General features: G+C 40.3%; 1 protein-coding gene across 2 annotated transcripts in view; it reads left to right on the top strand.

The window, feature by feature from the left end:
• SHC4 (SHC adaptor protein 4) overlaps positions 1-14,634 on the top strand; it is a 136,396-nt gene that overhangs the window by 79,767 nt on the left and 41,995 nt on the right. The window contains exons 5-7 of one of the 2 annotated variants that reach the window (XM_058294167.1): positions 903-956; positions 6,540-6,591; positions 13,707-13,772. In XM_058294167.1, coding sequence (XP_058150150.1) covers positions 903-956; positions 6,540-6,591; positions 13,707-13,772 — 172 coding nt within the window. The remainder of the gene's footprint in view (positions 1-902; positions 957-6,539; positions 6,592-13,706; positions 13,773-14,634) is intronic. The other variant, XM_058294168.1, reaches the window with a different exon arrangement.

The following is a 14,634-nucleotide window of genomic DNA, read 5'->3' as shown; positions in this document are numbered from 1 at the left end:
TCTATGAGCAGTTATAGAAGGGTGATCCTGTCAGGGCTGTCCTTGATAACTTATCATCAGGTACTGTGTATTGAATCTTTGAACACTAGTGCTTGTAAAAAGGATAAGCCAGTTAGGGTTTAAAGGAAACTTTAAAAGAGTATAAAAAATACACCTCTGCATATTGGTCATTATACTGTATTTTCTAAGCAAGCAATCCTATAATCCCAAATAAAAGAAAATCTTCTTGGCTAACTAATACAGTTCACTTAGATTGTCCTGATTCAAACTTCAAGTCTTAATCTCAGTGCCTTAATCAAGATTCTTTTGATAGTGAATGGCTGAAACCCTAGTCAAACTAACTTAAACAAAAATGAATAAACTATTAAAATTAAGTAAAAATTAAAAAAGAAGGGGGGAAGTTTTTTGGTTCAAGTGATGGAACAAATGTTACCCTGAGACTTTATTCTGTTTTTAACTCTCAGCTCTGATTTTCTGCAGAAGGAAAGCTTCGTTTTCCAGCAGACTTTTTCCATATGGCAGCAAAAGATGGCCTCCAGAAGCTGTAGGCTTACATGGTTCTTAATTTCAGAAAGAGATGCTTTCTCTGCTATTATCCTTCTCAGTTCCTCCCAGAAGATGTTGGTTGGCTTTGCTGTATCCAGAGGGATTTTCTGGTTGCTTAGACCAGATTTTGTAGCCAGCCATGTGGGGGAAGGGTAGTGAACGGGGCATGTCAAACCCACCTGACCCTCATGGTCTAAATAGGCTTATTATAGAATTGGGGTGGGTGGTACCTATAGGGATGCTTAGCAGGCAAAATCTAAACAAACTAATGTATGCCCATTCCTTTTAGACTGTATATAACTAGGACTAATAATTAATTTGTATCATCATGCATATTTAATTTGTTTGTTTTCCAGATTATTGCAAATCATCATATGCAGTCTATTTCATTTGCCTCTGGAGGAGATCCTGTAAGTATGGATTAATAAAAGTTCTTTTTGTAAGTTTTAGAAGAATTTTCATGTAAAGCATACAAGCTAGTGCATGTCTTTTCCATATACCTTGCTACAATTTACAAATACTACATATAGCATATAGTTAAAATTTGGTTTTGGCAAAATACTCTGTCACTGATCTAAAAATTTTGGGGTTAGCAGATGAGCTAACAATAGTCTGATTTGTCATAGCCATGGTGTTACCATTGGAGAAGCTTCTTGTCAATCACTTTTAAGTTATGGAAAGCAAATGTGTCAAACATGTACTAACAGTACTCTCTCTATTCTCAGCACAGAGTACTAGGAAGACCCTATTAATCAATTGGACTTGGTATGAGGGAAGCCTGTGTGCCATCCTGGCTGTCAACAAGGGCTACTCCTGAAGGAAAAGCTCAGTTGGTTCCTGGGAAGAACCTGCAGTTCCTTTTTTACCAGGGGTTCATGTGGTACTCATTCAATTTGTGTGGGACAGAATGGGTACTCTCCCAGACTACGTTGCAGGATAGAGTGTCATTCTCTGACTCTACTGCATCTGTTCTATATACCTAAGCAAAGGAGAGGGAATTGTAGCTAGGGAACCTACAACTGAACAAGAACAAGTTGATTTAAACCAAGACACCAGAAGGAGGGTTTTGCTCCTTTGTGATAGCCTGGGTCTTTTTCTTGTACCTGTAAACATATGGAAGGCTAGAAAGGAAGATGGCAAAGTGCATCTTTCAGAATGATTGAACCTCAGTAACATCAAAAAAACATATGGTGAACATATACAGAACTTGCTCTTACTGAGAATGTGTTAACTTGTTTTTGCAAAGCATGTATTATTTTTTTTTAAAGATTTATTATTTCTTTATTTCTCTCCCCTTCCTCCCCCCTCCCCAGTTGTCTGCTCTCTGTCCATTCGCTGTGTGTTCTTCTGTGACCCCTTCTACCCTTATCAGCGGCACCGGGAATCTGTGTTTCCTTTTTGTTGCGTCATCTTGTTGTGTCAGCTCTCCGTGTGTGCGGCACCATTCCCGGGCAGGCTACACTTTCTTTCACGCTGGGCGGCTCTCCTTACAGAGTGCACTCCTTGCGTGTGGGGCTCGCCTGCGCGGGGGACACCCCTACGTGGCACGGCACTCCTTGAGCGTATCAGCACTGCGCATGGGCCAGCTCCACACGGGTCAAGGAGGCCCAGGGTTTGAACCGTGGACCTCCCATGTGTTAGGCGGACGCACTATCCATTGGGCCAAGTCTGCTTCCCCAAAGCATGTATTATTAAAGATTATACCCTTCAGAAGAAAGGAAATGAAATTGAGTTTTACAATTGATGTTTTCTATCCACTTTCAGTTTCTCATTTTCAAGTGAAGAATGAAATTATGGCACGTAAATGATAGGACACATAATCCAGAAACCCAAAAGCAGTATGGACAGGTGGTTAAAACAACCATGTAGCTGGTATTATCACGAAGCTTTGATTTGTTTTAAACTTTATGCTAAATATTTTAAAGGAAAAAAATTGTCTATCCTTAAAGGAAATAACATTCCGAAGTTACTTTGTGTAATCATTGCTTCATTTACTGGCATCTAAAATATTTAAGTAAGTTTTTCCACTTCGGTCTTGGTGTAACTTTGTTTTGTGTGAAATTTATGGCTAAGTGCTATCTAAATGCATTCTTTAAAATAGTTCAATAATTGCTTATCTTCACATTGGCTAATAGGGACTTAAAGTATCTAAGCATGTCAAACCTAGGCAACCTCCACATGAAGCACACAGGAAAAGCAGCTTTTTATAGGATTTCAAATCATTGTTATTTTATTAGTGGATGCTCAATTTTCCCTTTGGGTTTCACCACTTTCTCACCTTTCAGCCTTGGGTATAGTTATTTTCAAATGAAAATATTAGTTCCATGATGCCACCATTTAAAAATAAACCAAAGTTTAAGAGCCCCACCCTTTTCTCCAAGAGACTCCAGAGAGTGCACAGATGACTAGTTATGGATTCACTGGGCAGCAGGAGGCATCCAAAGTGGCTACTTCTTAGCTGCTGCACTGTCAGCCTAAGCACCCAGAACTATACTGGATCTGAACTCAGATCCATTCGGCCTTGTAATCTGACCTCAGAAGCAACACCAAGGGATATGTTGGGTAGCAGAGAGGGCCAACAGAATCCAACCTGAAAATACCAGCCTTTGTCTTCTCTCTTCCTAACCCATTATAGTTTATTTTTCCATGAAGAAACTCAAATACTTTCCTTAAGATGTGTAAATGATTTCTATTAGTCTAATGTGAAAAGTAGTTATTGGTGTTTGCCCTGAATTTTCACTTTTCAGGTTTCAAGCTTTGCCATCATTTTGGGATAGATGAGCAAATCCTCCCTCACTTACTTCAGGCATGCCCTTCACAATTTCCATCATATTTCTCCTGAATCCTAACTCTTTCCAGACTGTCTTCATGTGCCTGCCGTTTAGTTCTTTCAACTCACCAAAGCATTGACACCACTAAAAACAAAAAAAAAGTGAAGAATTTTATAGCCACTGTGGAAAAGTTTATACCTGTTGAGTTGAATGGGACCCTTGTACTCTCTGCAGCTGGGGAGAACCCTTCCTGAATTCAATTTAAAATAGCAGTCAGGAGCCATATAAACAAAGGAATTAGAAATCCCCTGAGTGTATTACCCTCAGGTCAGGAGGCAGTATGGTATAGGGCCAGGCTTTGGAGTCAAGTAGACTTGACTGACTTCACCTCTCTAAGCTTCAGGGTCTATAAAATGGGAATGACCACTCTTGCCTCACAGTGTTATGAGAATTAAGTGAAGTCAAGTGCTTAGCACATGCCGGGCACATAGTGATAAATAGTAACTGTAGCCAGATTTTCTCTAGATTCTTGGCTAAGCTAAAAGAAACGAATTTTGAGAGCAAGCCAGGTTAATTAGGCCAGTAATTTATTAAGGTAGGGAGGGAAGAGAATTAGGAGAAAATAACAGATTGTGGGTCCCAGATAGAGAGGAAGGGGCTAAAGAGGGCGGATTTACAGACTACAATTCCCCTTTACAGATTACAAATGCCCAGGTTTTACTTACATGCTCATCATGGCAGGGGTTGGGGGGGACAGCAAAAGCAGGGTGCAGAAGGAAAGAACAGGGCACCGAAAGCAAACGCAGGAACAGGCACAAGGACAGGGTGCGTTCGCCTTCCCGCTTGTCTTTTAAAGCATTAATTATTCCACCCCTTTGCTAATGGCAGGGGAGGAGTTGCAGCTGTTTGCTGTTTTGAATGATTACCCCACACTTCAATCCCCTGGTAGGGCCCAATGATAAGGTCCCTGTAGGATATCTGGGGCTTCTCCTGGCTTCTGGAGGAAATCTCATTCTGAATGGGAGTTCTCATGAGGGTCTTCCAGCAGCCATCTTGGGGGTATTGATATTCACGTGGGTTTTTCTGTCAGCCTCCAGATCTGTCTATTGATTTCCTATTTTACTAGCCTGCTTTAGTAACCATCACCACTATTTATATATCTATATCTATATATCTATATCTATATTTATATCTATCTATCTATCTATCTATCTATCTATCTATCTATCTATCTATCTATCTATCTATCTATCTATCTATCTATAGCTATCTAAAAGCCTAGGTTACTCCCTGAGATCATTTACAACTTCACAGCTAACTGGGCACAGCGGGTAGGAAATCAAGTTAACAAAGTCCCTGTGGCCCAATGTAGTAACCTTCATCCCATCAAATTGTCTCCAACTCCTGACTGTTGCTCCCTCTCATCTTTACTGTCTTTACTGTCTGAAAAACAGTTTACTTGTTTTCCTTCTATCAACACTGAAGATGGTTCTTGGTAATGCTTCTGTATCTAGAAATGCTTTCTCCATTTCAAAAATGCATTGTGTGTATGTCAAAATTAAATAGATTTTCTTGTTTTCCCTGCTATTAGTGCTTTTCTTTTAATATTCTATAAATTCTCTCAGATATTTACATGCACAGAATTTTAGACCTGTAATAGTGTTGGAGACTATTTTGAAGATGATGAAACTGAGGTCTGCAAAGGTCCGATGGCCTCTTTCCCAGCATCTACTATGCCAGACAGCATTGCTGGCATCTCACCACCTCTTCATCTTTGAAAAGAATGGCCGAGTCCCCTGCAGTTGTGGCTGTGCTTCTGAGTTAATATAAAGCAAAGCATGTAGATATGACCCTGTTTATTTAGAAGACAATTCAAACCTCTTTTTTTTGCACAAGAGAAACTTACTTAGGTGTATGTTATTTTTTAAAATAACCAAAGACAAGTTATGCTGACCCTGAGATCCACTTCCTATATGATTCACTGTGGGTTATTAAGTGATTGTCCTTGAGGTATTACTAACATGTACTTTTATTTCCTGCCAGTGGATTGCATCTTCCCTCTAGAGAGTCATACTTCTAATCTGCAAATGGCATTGTGTATTTTTTTCCTAAGACCTGAGATAACAAAAAGCATCTTTAATTATTAAAATCTTATCATTCATAAGCTTATTGTTTTCAATAAAAGTTGAAATACCAAGTGGCTTTTTGTTTTTACAAAGTCAGCAGTGCATCTTCTTGAACTCTTTTACGTGTTTCATGGGCACATTTCCCCCCCCCACACACACACCCCAGTTGTCTGTTTTCTGTGTCTATTTGCTGTGTGTTCTTCTTTGTCCGCTTCTGTTGTTGTCAGCAGCACAGGAGTCTGTGTTTCTTTTTGTTGCGTCATCTTGTTGTGTCAGCTCTCCGTGTGGGCGGTGCCATTCTTGGGCAGGCTGCACTTTCTTTCGTGCTGGGTGGCTCTCCTTACAGGGTGCACTCCTTGCACGTGGGGCTCCCCTACGCAGGGGACATCCCTGCGTGGCATGGCACTCCTTGTGCGCATCAGCACTGCGTATGGGCCAGCTCCACACGGGTCAAGGAGGCCTGAGATTTGAACCACGGACCTCCCATGTGGTAGACAGATGCCCTAATCACTGGGCCAAGTCCGCTTCTCCTATGGGCACATTAAAAAAAAGATTTTTTCTTTCTATATTTTGATCAAATAAATGCCTTGTATTTTTGCTTTATTATTCCTTTCAGGTTGACCAACACAAAGCTCAACATGTCTCTTTACTCAGCTTTTTTTCCTGATGTGTCTGGTATCTAGATGAACAAAAGTGAAAGCATGGTGCCACATCCTAATTTATGACATCTTTGTGATCATATCACCCCTGGTATTTCTACTTTCAACACATGAGTCATAGGATCTAACCATTTTTTTAAGAATGTATACTCCAACATCCTCTATCCATATTCTCCTTTATTTTCAGTTACATGCTTTGCCCCCACATTTTTTTATATTCAAAATCTTTCCTCAAGGAGCAGAGAATGGGACTCCACAATGATTAGACTGTAGAGTATACATTTGTTTATGTTCCTTCCTAGGATGCTTTCCTAATTCTTTTAAACAGAAACTTTAGTCTTTAAGTCCTTGCCTCAGTACTATGTCCAAAATGTACTCTTATCTTTCAATAGTACAATCCATTCATTTTAAACAAAATCATTTTCCCTTTTTTGTAGGATACTACAGACTATGTTGCCTACGTAGCTAAAGATCCAGTTAATCAAAGAGGTATGGAAAAAAATCTAGATTGTCTTAAAAGTGCGTATGTACCAACTTCAGAAAGTAATAAGCAGTTGTTTTCAATATACAGATTGATGAGGATCACTAGGATGCTATATTGGGTTCTTGAAATATTGTGTGAATTTTATTTTGGAATAAATAGTTCTGCTAGCAGAGCAAAGAAGAAAAAAAAATATATATAGGTGGGGTTTAAGTCATTTGGGAAGCCCACGAATCACAGAAGTCATCTATTTGCAGATGACAACAAGAACCTGCTTTGCCAAATGCGTTGGACTTAGACTCAAGCCAGTGAGGTTATTTGCCTCCATTGGTCTTGTCATGTATATGCATGTGTGTATGTTGATTATGTTGAGACTGTGTACTTGCTGTTCAGGAGCATGAACACACTGAGTCACTTTGAGTATTGGCTTCTTCTTATCTTTTGGATTTCAGCTCGAATGTCTCTTCTTCAGAGAAATCTTCTTTAACTGATAGCACCTCATATCTCCAGTAGCATACCCTCCCTACATGCTCCATCATAATACCTTCTTTACTTCTTAAATAACATTTAACCCACATTTTTATTATTTTGATTTACTTATTTGTTGACATGTTTAATGTTTGTCCTTTCCATTAGGTTGGAAGTTTCATGAGGACAGGAACCTACTGATCTTGTTCACTGTTATTTCCCAAGCATTCACCACAGTACCTAGCATATAGGTGATGCTCACTAACTACTTTGTTGAATGACTGAGTGAATGGAAGCATGAGTTGATTAGTTTTTCCATCTCAGGATTTAATAAGGTTGCTCAAGAAACTCATATCCCATCCACTCTTTGGGTCAAGGGTCTGAGGTTCCTCAGGTCATTGGACCTCTCCAGGCAGATATGATTAGTATTGTTTTCCATTCCTAACTCTGGGACATGCAGATTCTCCTTAGGACAAGTGTTAAGTTGGTTCTGCTTCTTCACTAAAAGCTTTTAGCTGGGCAGCATCCTCTGCCATCCCAGGATTGGAGTTTGCCCCCAAAACATTTGTGAAGTGTACATGTAGTAGAATTTAGAAATTCAAGGAGCTATGAGACAGAGGTGGAAGTGTACATGGCAGGGTGGAGAGCAAATGAATGTAGTACACTGGAATGCAATCATGCTTGGAGAAAAAGTCTAAAAGGCATCTAGGGGACAGAGTAGAAAGGGATGATAAATAGGGACCTAATCCTGTGGGAAAATGGATGGAGATGGCTGTTTACAAAGCAGGGCTTTAGAAAGATTGACTGGCAGCAAGATGCGGTACCTGGATTCATGGAGAAACATAAGGCAGTAAGATCCATTAGGAAGCTACTGCAACTATCAGAAATGAAGAGATGAGCATCAGATACTGGCACAGAGTCTGTCACAGTATATGCTCAGTAAATATTTGCCAAAAGAACATGGCCTCAATGAGATGGGAAGAAGGAAGGAACAGATGACAAACACTGTATATAACACTCCATTAAAATCAACCCACTCTAAACTAAATAATGAAGAATGGACAACAGTCAATGATTGGGCAGGAGAGACAGGAAATAGTGAAGGAGGAATGGGGGAATGAAGGAACAAAATACAATAAAGGTTACCAGAAAAGAGACCCCTCTCTTAATCATCACCACCTGAGCTTCCCTAAATAAACACTTGCTATTTTTGGTAGGCCTTTCAACAGGAAAGCCTGTTCTCTTAACATGAACAGGACAGGGTGAAAGGAAGAAAAACCACATCAGGAAATCTAGATGTTTAGTAACTTTGCCATCAGTTACTAAATATCTCTGGGCATGTCATGGCACTTTAGTAAGTGGTGGTGAGGATTTCAAAGGAGGAATGTAGGCTGCTGAGGGCAATGGCCCAGCAGGATCCACTTGCTAGCAAATGTTCCCATTGCTTAAGTGAAAATGGGAGCCAGAGAAAATGATGATGATGCACGTTCACTTTGAAAGCTCCTGTTCTGGTTCCTGAATAGTTTGTTTGAGCTGCTTGGAGGCAATCCGTGAGGATCCTGGCATGAGGATTCTGAAAAGGGATTTATAAGAACTGTTGAGTGAAGTCATTGATGGGATTTGAGGGCTAAGAAGAGTATGAACTCAGAATTAGACCTTACAGAGGTTGCAGTTTTTTCTTTCTTTAACCCTCAACCTGTGTATAGGAAATAAGCTAGAAACTGGAGTCACACAGACTGAGTTGAAATCACAATTCTTCCACCAGTTCACCATATGACCTTAGGCAAGTGGTTTCACATCCTTGAACTTCAATTTCTTTACCTTTTAAATGAGAATAAAATCAGGTATGAGAGAATACATGGAAAGCATCATTTCATTTTCTCTCTCATCTTTCTTCCTTCTTTAGGGGAAAGGGTTTATTGAGTAGATATACATGCCATAGAAATACAGGATAATTTTCTTGGATTAAAAATTTTGTAATTTCCCAGCATGTATTCTTCCTTTCACTGCCTCCTCAACCCCTCTCTTATTTATCTTGGTTATAAAAGTCTTTGTGAAGGAGCAGATATGGCCCAAGCAGTTGAGTGCCTGCCTCCAACATGGGAAGTCCTGAGTTCAGTTTCCAATGCCTCCTGAAAAAAAAACAACAACAAGAAAAACAAATGAAAAAACCAACGCAGGGAAGCTGATGTGGCTCAGTGGTTGAGTACTGGTCCCTTATAGGAGGTCCCAGGTTCATTACCTGGCCCGCAGTACCTCAAAAAAAAAAAAAATGAGAAACCATCCTGTTCTCACTCCTCTAGTGTTAAATCTTTTCCCCTCACCTGAGCCCCTGAACTTTAAGAGGTACTGACATAGCATACAAGTCCACAAATAACCATTAATTGCATACCAATATGCAAGGGACTGAGTTAATCATTGTGGAAGAAAAATAATTCCTGGCCACCATGGGCTTACCATTTAGTGGGAGATACAAACATAATCCACAAGATGGGAACAGAAAATGAGGGGTGCCAGCCAGAGGAGAGGCTCCGTCAGGATTTGTGGAGTAAAGGGAATAAAGGCCTAGGCAAAAAAGCAGTGTAACGTGCGCTTAGGGCTGTGTGTTTGGATGCTGTGTGTGTATGTGTATGTAAGGGTAAGGGTGCAGAGAAGGAAAAGAGTAGCAGTAGGTGAGCCCTGGCTGAAAAGGTTGGCCAAAAACAGATAGCAGAGGGCCTTGAATGCTGGCCGAAGCTCCACTGCAAACCATCGAATATTTTGAGCATTATAAGAATTATTCTGGCTTCTGCCATTCTACTGAAATTGTAGAATGGTAATTTTTCTTTCAGTTGTCTGTAGAAGTGATACTTGAGCCTGGAAAAGCAGCCTGGAATTGTAGAGTCCAGGTTGGGGGACATCTTATTAGTACTGGGCAGAGGTGGTAATGAGCTAAACTGTACTGGAAAAGAGAAAGGGGCAGTTTGGACTAAATTTGTGAACTGTCAGTATTGGTGACTGTTTAGATATGAGGGTGGAGGGAGAAGTAAGAATCAAAAGATCCTGAGGATTTAATGAGATATCATATGCACAGCTAGTATCTCAATGCTGGGCTCATGTAATGGAAGATATTATTATTATTATCCTGCGAGGTTTGGTGAGTATTGGTGCCACTGAAAAAACAGGGATTTTTACCAATAGGAAAAAGACAACCCAGTGGAGACATGGAGCAAAGAACACAGTTACCATTTATTGCATGCTCACCATATGCCAGGCATTGTCAGGAGAACTTTCACACGTTATCACATTTCATTCTCACAACAACACTATGATGTAGAAGTAATATTATTTCATTTTTTTTAATAAAAGAAAACACTGGAGTTGAGAACAGTAAGGTCGTTTTCCTAAGGTCACACAGCCAAATAAGTTGGTGAGATGGACTGATCACAGGTTCTGAGCTCACCTTTACAAAAAAACATTACAAAGCACCAAGAAAATTTTCAAAATTGAAAACATGTTTAACCCTAGTACCAATCAAAAAAACAGAAATTATAATGAGACACTGTATTTAATCTTCAAACTTCAAACATTAAAAAAGGTACAATGCCCAGAGTAGGGGAGGGTTTAGGGTAATGGTCACTCTTGGACACTGCTGGTAGGAGAGTAGATTGATCCAAACTTTGTAGAGAGCAATTTGGCAGTTTGCATCAAAAGTCTTAAAAATTTATATACATTTGATCCAGCAGTTTCGCTTCTAAGGAAATATTTAGGACACACACAAAGATCATTGTCATATATTATTTATATAATAGGAAAAAAATAGAATGTATTAATAAATTGCAAATTATTTAAATCAACTCACAGAATTTAGTAGTAGGCAGTAATTTTAAATAGTGTAGAAGAATAAGTAATGGCATGGGTAAACTATTCACAATGTAATTAAGTACAAAATGAAGATTATAAAACAAAGTATATTGTATGATCCTAGGTAATTTTTTGGAGGTAGATTTACATAGAAAAAAGATTGGAAAGACACATATCAAAATGACTACTGTGTTTTTCCCAGGATAGTGAGATTATGTGCAATTTTTATTTCCTCTTGGTGCCGTTTTATTGTTTAAAACTTCTACAATTAATGTAATTATTACATTTGTAAAAAGAAAAAAGTTCTTCAAAAAATAATGAAGCCAAGAAAATGACTTAATAAAATAACTTGGATCATCCAGGAGAAAGTTGCAGGTAGGAAAAGCCCAGGGACTGCCTCTTGAGAAAGAGAGAGAGAGAGACAGGGGAGAGGTGGGGGTGGGGGAAGCAAGCGAGAGAATAAGGCCAAGGCTGCAGATACAAGTTTGGAAAAATGCTACATGCAACTTCTAAGCCCAAAGAGTAACCGAGAGTAGCACAGGGACCCAGAAAAAAAGAGGGCCAAGGATTTCAGGAAATGGGAGAAATCAGAGGAGACCACAAAGAATCAGGAGCAGTCAGACACAGGGGTGAATCGGGAGATGAGTATCACCAAAGATAGAGAAAGAGCAAGTTTCTCTGGGAGAAGACATCCCTGAATGTCTCATACTGAGAAGGAGTTAAGGGGAATGAAGGTGGGGCCATGCCATTCAGTTCCGCAATTGACAGGCCCTTGATCACCTTGGAAAGCACAACCTCAGTAGACTGCTTAAGCTGGCGTCAGACTGCAGGGCTATAGAGGAGAGCATGACTGGCAGGAAGTGGAGGCAGACAGCTGAGATCAGCCTTCATGTTAATAATCCTGAGTGCTCCCACTGTCTCCCGTTTGCTTTATCACTTTTAATATTAGTGTGTTCAAGTCAGGGCAGTTGCCACTTTTTTTTCCATCTTGGCTGGGACCATTTAGTGAACTCCTCATTTTCTACAAACCCCTTCTGTAGAAAGCATTATGTTCCAGTAAAAATGTTTCAGATGTACTTAGTGACTAATAAAGGTTTCTCCTGTAATTGCTGTAAAGGAGGAAATCTGTATTCTCTTTACTGCTTACTCCAAATATGTAACAGTTCCAGAAAGTTTAAATATTTTCTTTGAATCTAGGCAGTGAAGAAGCCCAAGTTTACCTGGATTACTTGATATAGGAAAGTCATGATCCTGAGTCTATAAAAAATTAAAGAGAGAGAGATAGAATCTATTTAAATTAACTTGTTTGTTCATGTTTATATCTATAGTTAAAAATTACATGCACAAGTGATGTTAGTTTTCTGTGGACTGACTGCTGCCTTGCTTTTGGGATTATTTCTTCCGAAAATGTGGAGGATTCCCTGCCTCGGTCCCACAGCACCATCTGGTGGTTTATCTGAGAAACCGAACTTTTGAATTTCCAGTTTTCTAGTAACAAAGCAAACAGGTATATTAAAAACATTCAATGGACTGGGAGAGAGTGTGAACTACAACATAAACTATAATCCATGCTATGTAGCAATGCTCCAGAAAGTACTCATCAAATGCAATGAATGTACCACACTAATGAAAGAAGTTGTCAATGTGGGAGGAGTGGGGGTGTGGGAAGTGGGGTATATGGGAACCTCTTTTTTTTTTTTTTTAAGATTTATTTATTTATTTTTCCCCTTCCCCTCCTCCCACCCAGCGGGTTTTGCTGTCTGGTTGTCTTCTCTTCTCATTTTTCTCTCCTCTCGGATTTACCAGGATTCAATCCTGGAGATTCCTGACTGGGGAGAGGTCTCTGTCAATTGCACCACCTCAGTTCCTTATCTCTGCTGCTCTTCAACTCTCCCCTTCATCGCTGTTTTGTTATGTCATCATCTTGCTGTGTGACTCACTTGTGTGGGCACTGGCTCACCACAAGGGCACTTGCACTCAGCACATGGGCGCTGGCTCAGCACACAGCACTTGCACAGGCACTGGCTCACCGTGTAGACATAATTTCTCTTCTTCTTTTTCACCAGGAGGCCTCAGGGATCGAACCCAGGTCCTCCCATATGGTAGGCGGAAGCTCTATCACTTGAGCCACATCCGCTTCCCTCTTACGTTTTTTAATGTAACATTTTGTGTGATCCATGTATCTATTTTAAAAAAAGAGAATAAAAAAATTTAAAAATTTAAACAAAAACAAAACAAATATAAAACTAGTAAGAAGGTACTGTTCCCCTTTTTTTTGTCTTTATTTTTTTAATATTACATTTAAAAAATATGAGATCCCCATATACCCCTCACCCCCCTCACCCCACTCCTCCCCCCATAACAACAATCTCCTCCATCATCATGAGACATTCATTGCATTTGGTGAATACATCTCTGAGCACCGCTGCACCTCATGGTCAATGGTCCACATCATAGCCCACACTCTCCCACGTTCCACCCAGTGGTCCATGGGAGGACATACAATGTCTGGTAACTGTCCCTGCAGCATCACCCAGGACAACTCCAAGTCCCGAAAACGCCTCCACATCTCCTCTCTTCCTCCCATTCCCTACCCCCAGCAGCCACCATGGCCACTTTCTCCACACCAATGCCACATTTTCTTCGATTACTAATCACAATAGTTCATGAATAGATTATCAGTAAGTCCATTCTAATCCATACTCTATTCCTCCATTCTGTGGACCTTGGGATGGTTGTGTCCACTCCACATTTATATCAAGAGGGGGCTTAGCTTCCACATGGATGATGGATGCAATTCTCCTGCTTTCAGTTGTAGGCACCTTTGACTCCCTGGTGTGGTGGTTGACCTTCTTCACCTCCATGTTAGCTGACTGGGGTAAGTCCAATAAACCAGAGTGTAGGAGCTGAAGTCTGTTGAGGCTCAGGGCCTGGCTATCACATGGTCAGTCCAGAGATTCAGGTCCCCTGGGTGTATGTTAAACCCCAGCACCAACTACAGTTCCAGTAAAAGTAACAGGAGAGGCTTCTGAACAAAGATCACATCTGAGTCCAGCTCCATCCCACAGAAACACAAACTCCAAAATAGGGCCGACTGACATGGCACTGAACTCCATCTGCCATGACCATAGAACCTGTGGGTCTCTGTAGCCCTCAGAAGAACCAATACCTGGGGTTCTGTTCTCCATTTTTATCTTTAAATTGTTCTCAGCCTCTTGTCCATGGCTATACTATTAGGTAACCAAATGAAAAAGATGGGAGAATATGAATCTAAGTTTCTTTGAGATCCTACTTAACACAAAACCTGATGCCCAAGGGTAGACTATGGGTTTATTTGGTTATAAAGGGGAGTAAAAAGAACTCCTATTTGCATCTGATTCCAAAGTGCACATCAAAGCTCAAGCCTCCATAGCAAAGTTGTTATATCACTGGAAAGTCACACTCTTTTTTGGGAATTAGAATGTTTTATACATTTGTCTTTCTCCCTTTCCATTAGGTGAAGTTTGGGCAATTCTTGGTCAAGCTAGGTCCTTAACTGGGCTTTTGGAGATGGTTCTAATACTGGGGAATGGGCATATTTGTATGTGATTCACAATCTTAGCCCATTACCAACCTAAAAATGAGCCAAGACCACCATGTCTGCGAGTGGGAACAATAGCAGCATTAAATGTGTGTTCCCTGAAGGTGGTGAGACTGGCTTGCTCTGGGCAGAACATCTGTACAGGGTCAGACTTTGTGTC

Source organism: Dasypus novemcinctus, chromosome 3, assembly GCF_030445035.2.
Source record: "Dasypus novemcinctus isolate mDasNov1 chromosome 3, mDasNov1.1.hap2, whole genome shotgun sequence".
Classification (NCBI taxonomy): Eukaryota; Metazoa; Chordata; class Mammalia; order Cingulata; family Dasypodidae; genus Dasypus; species Dasypus novemcinctus.
The sequence above is the reverse complement of the archived record's forward strand: the minus strand, read 5'-3'. Positions and strand labels throughout refer to the sequence as shown.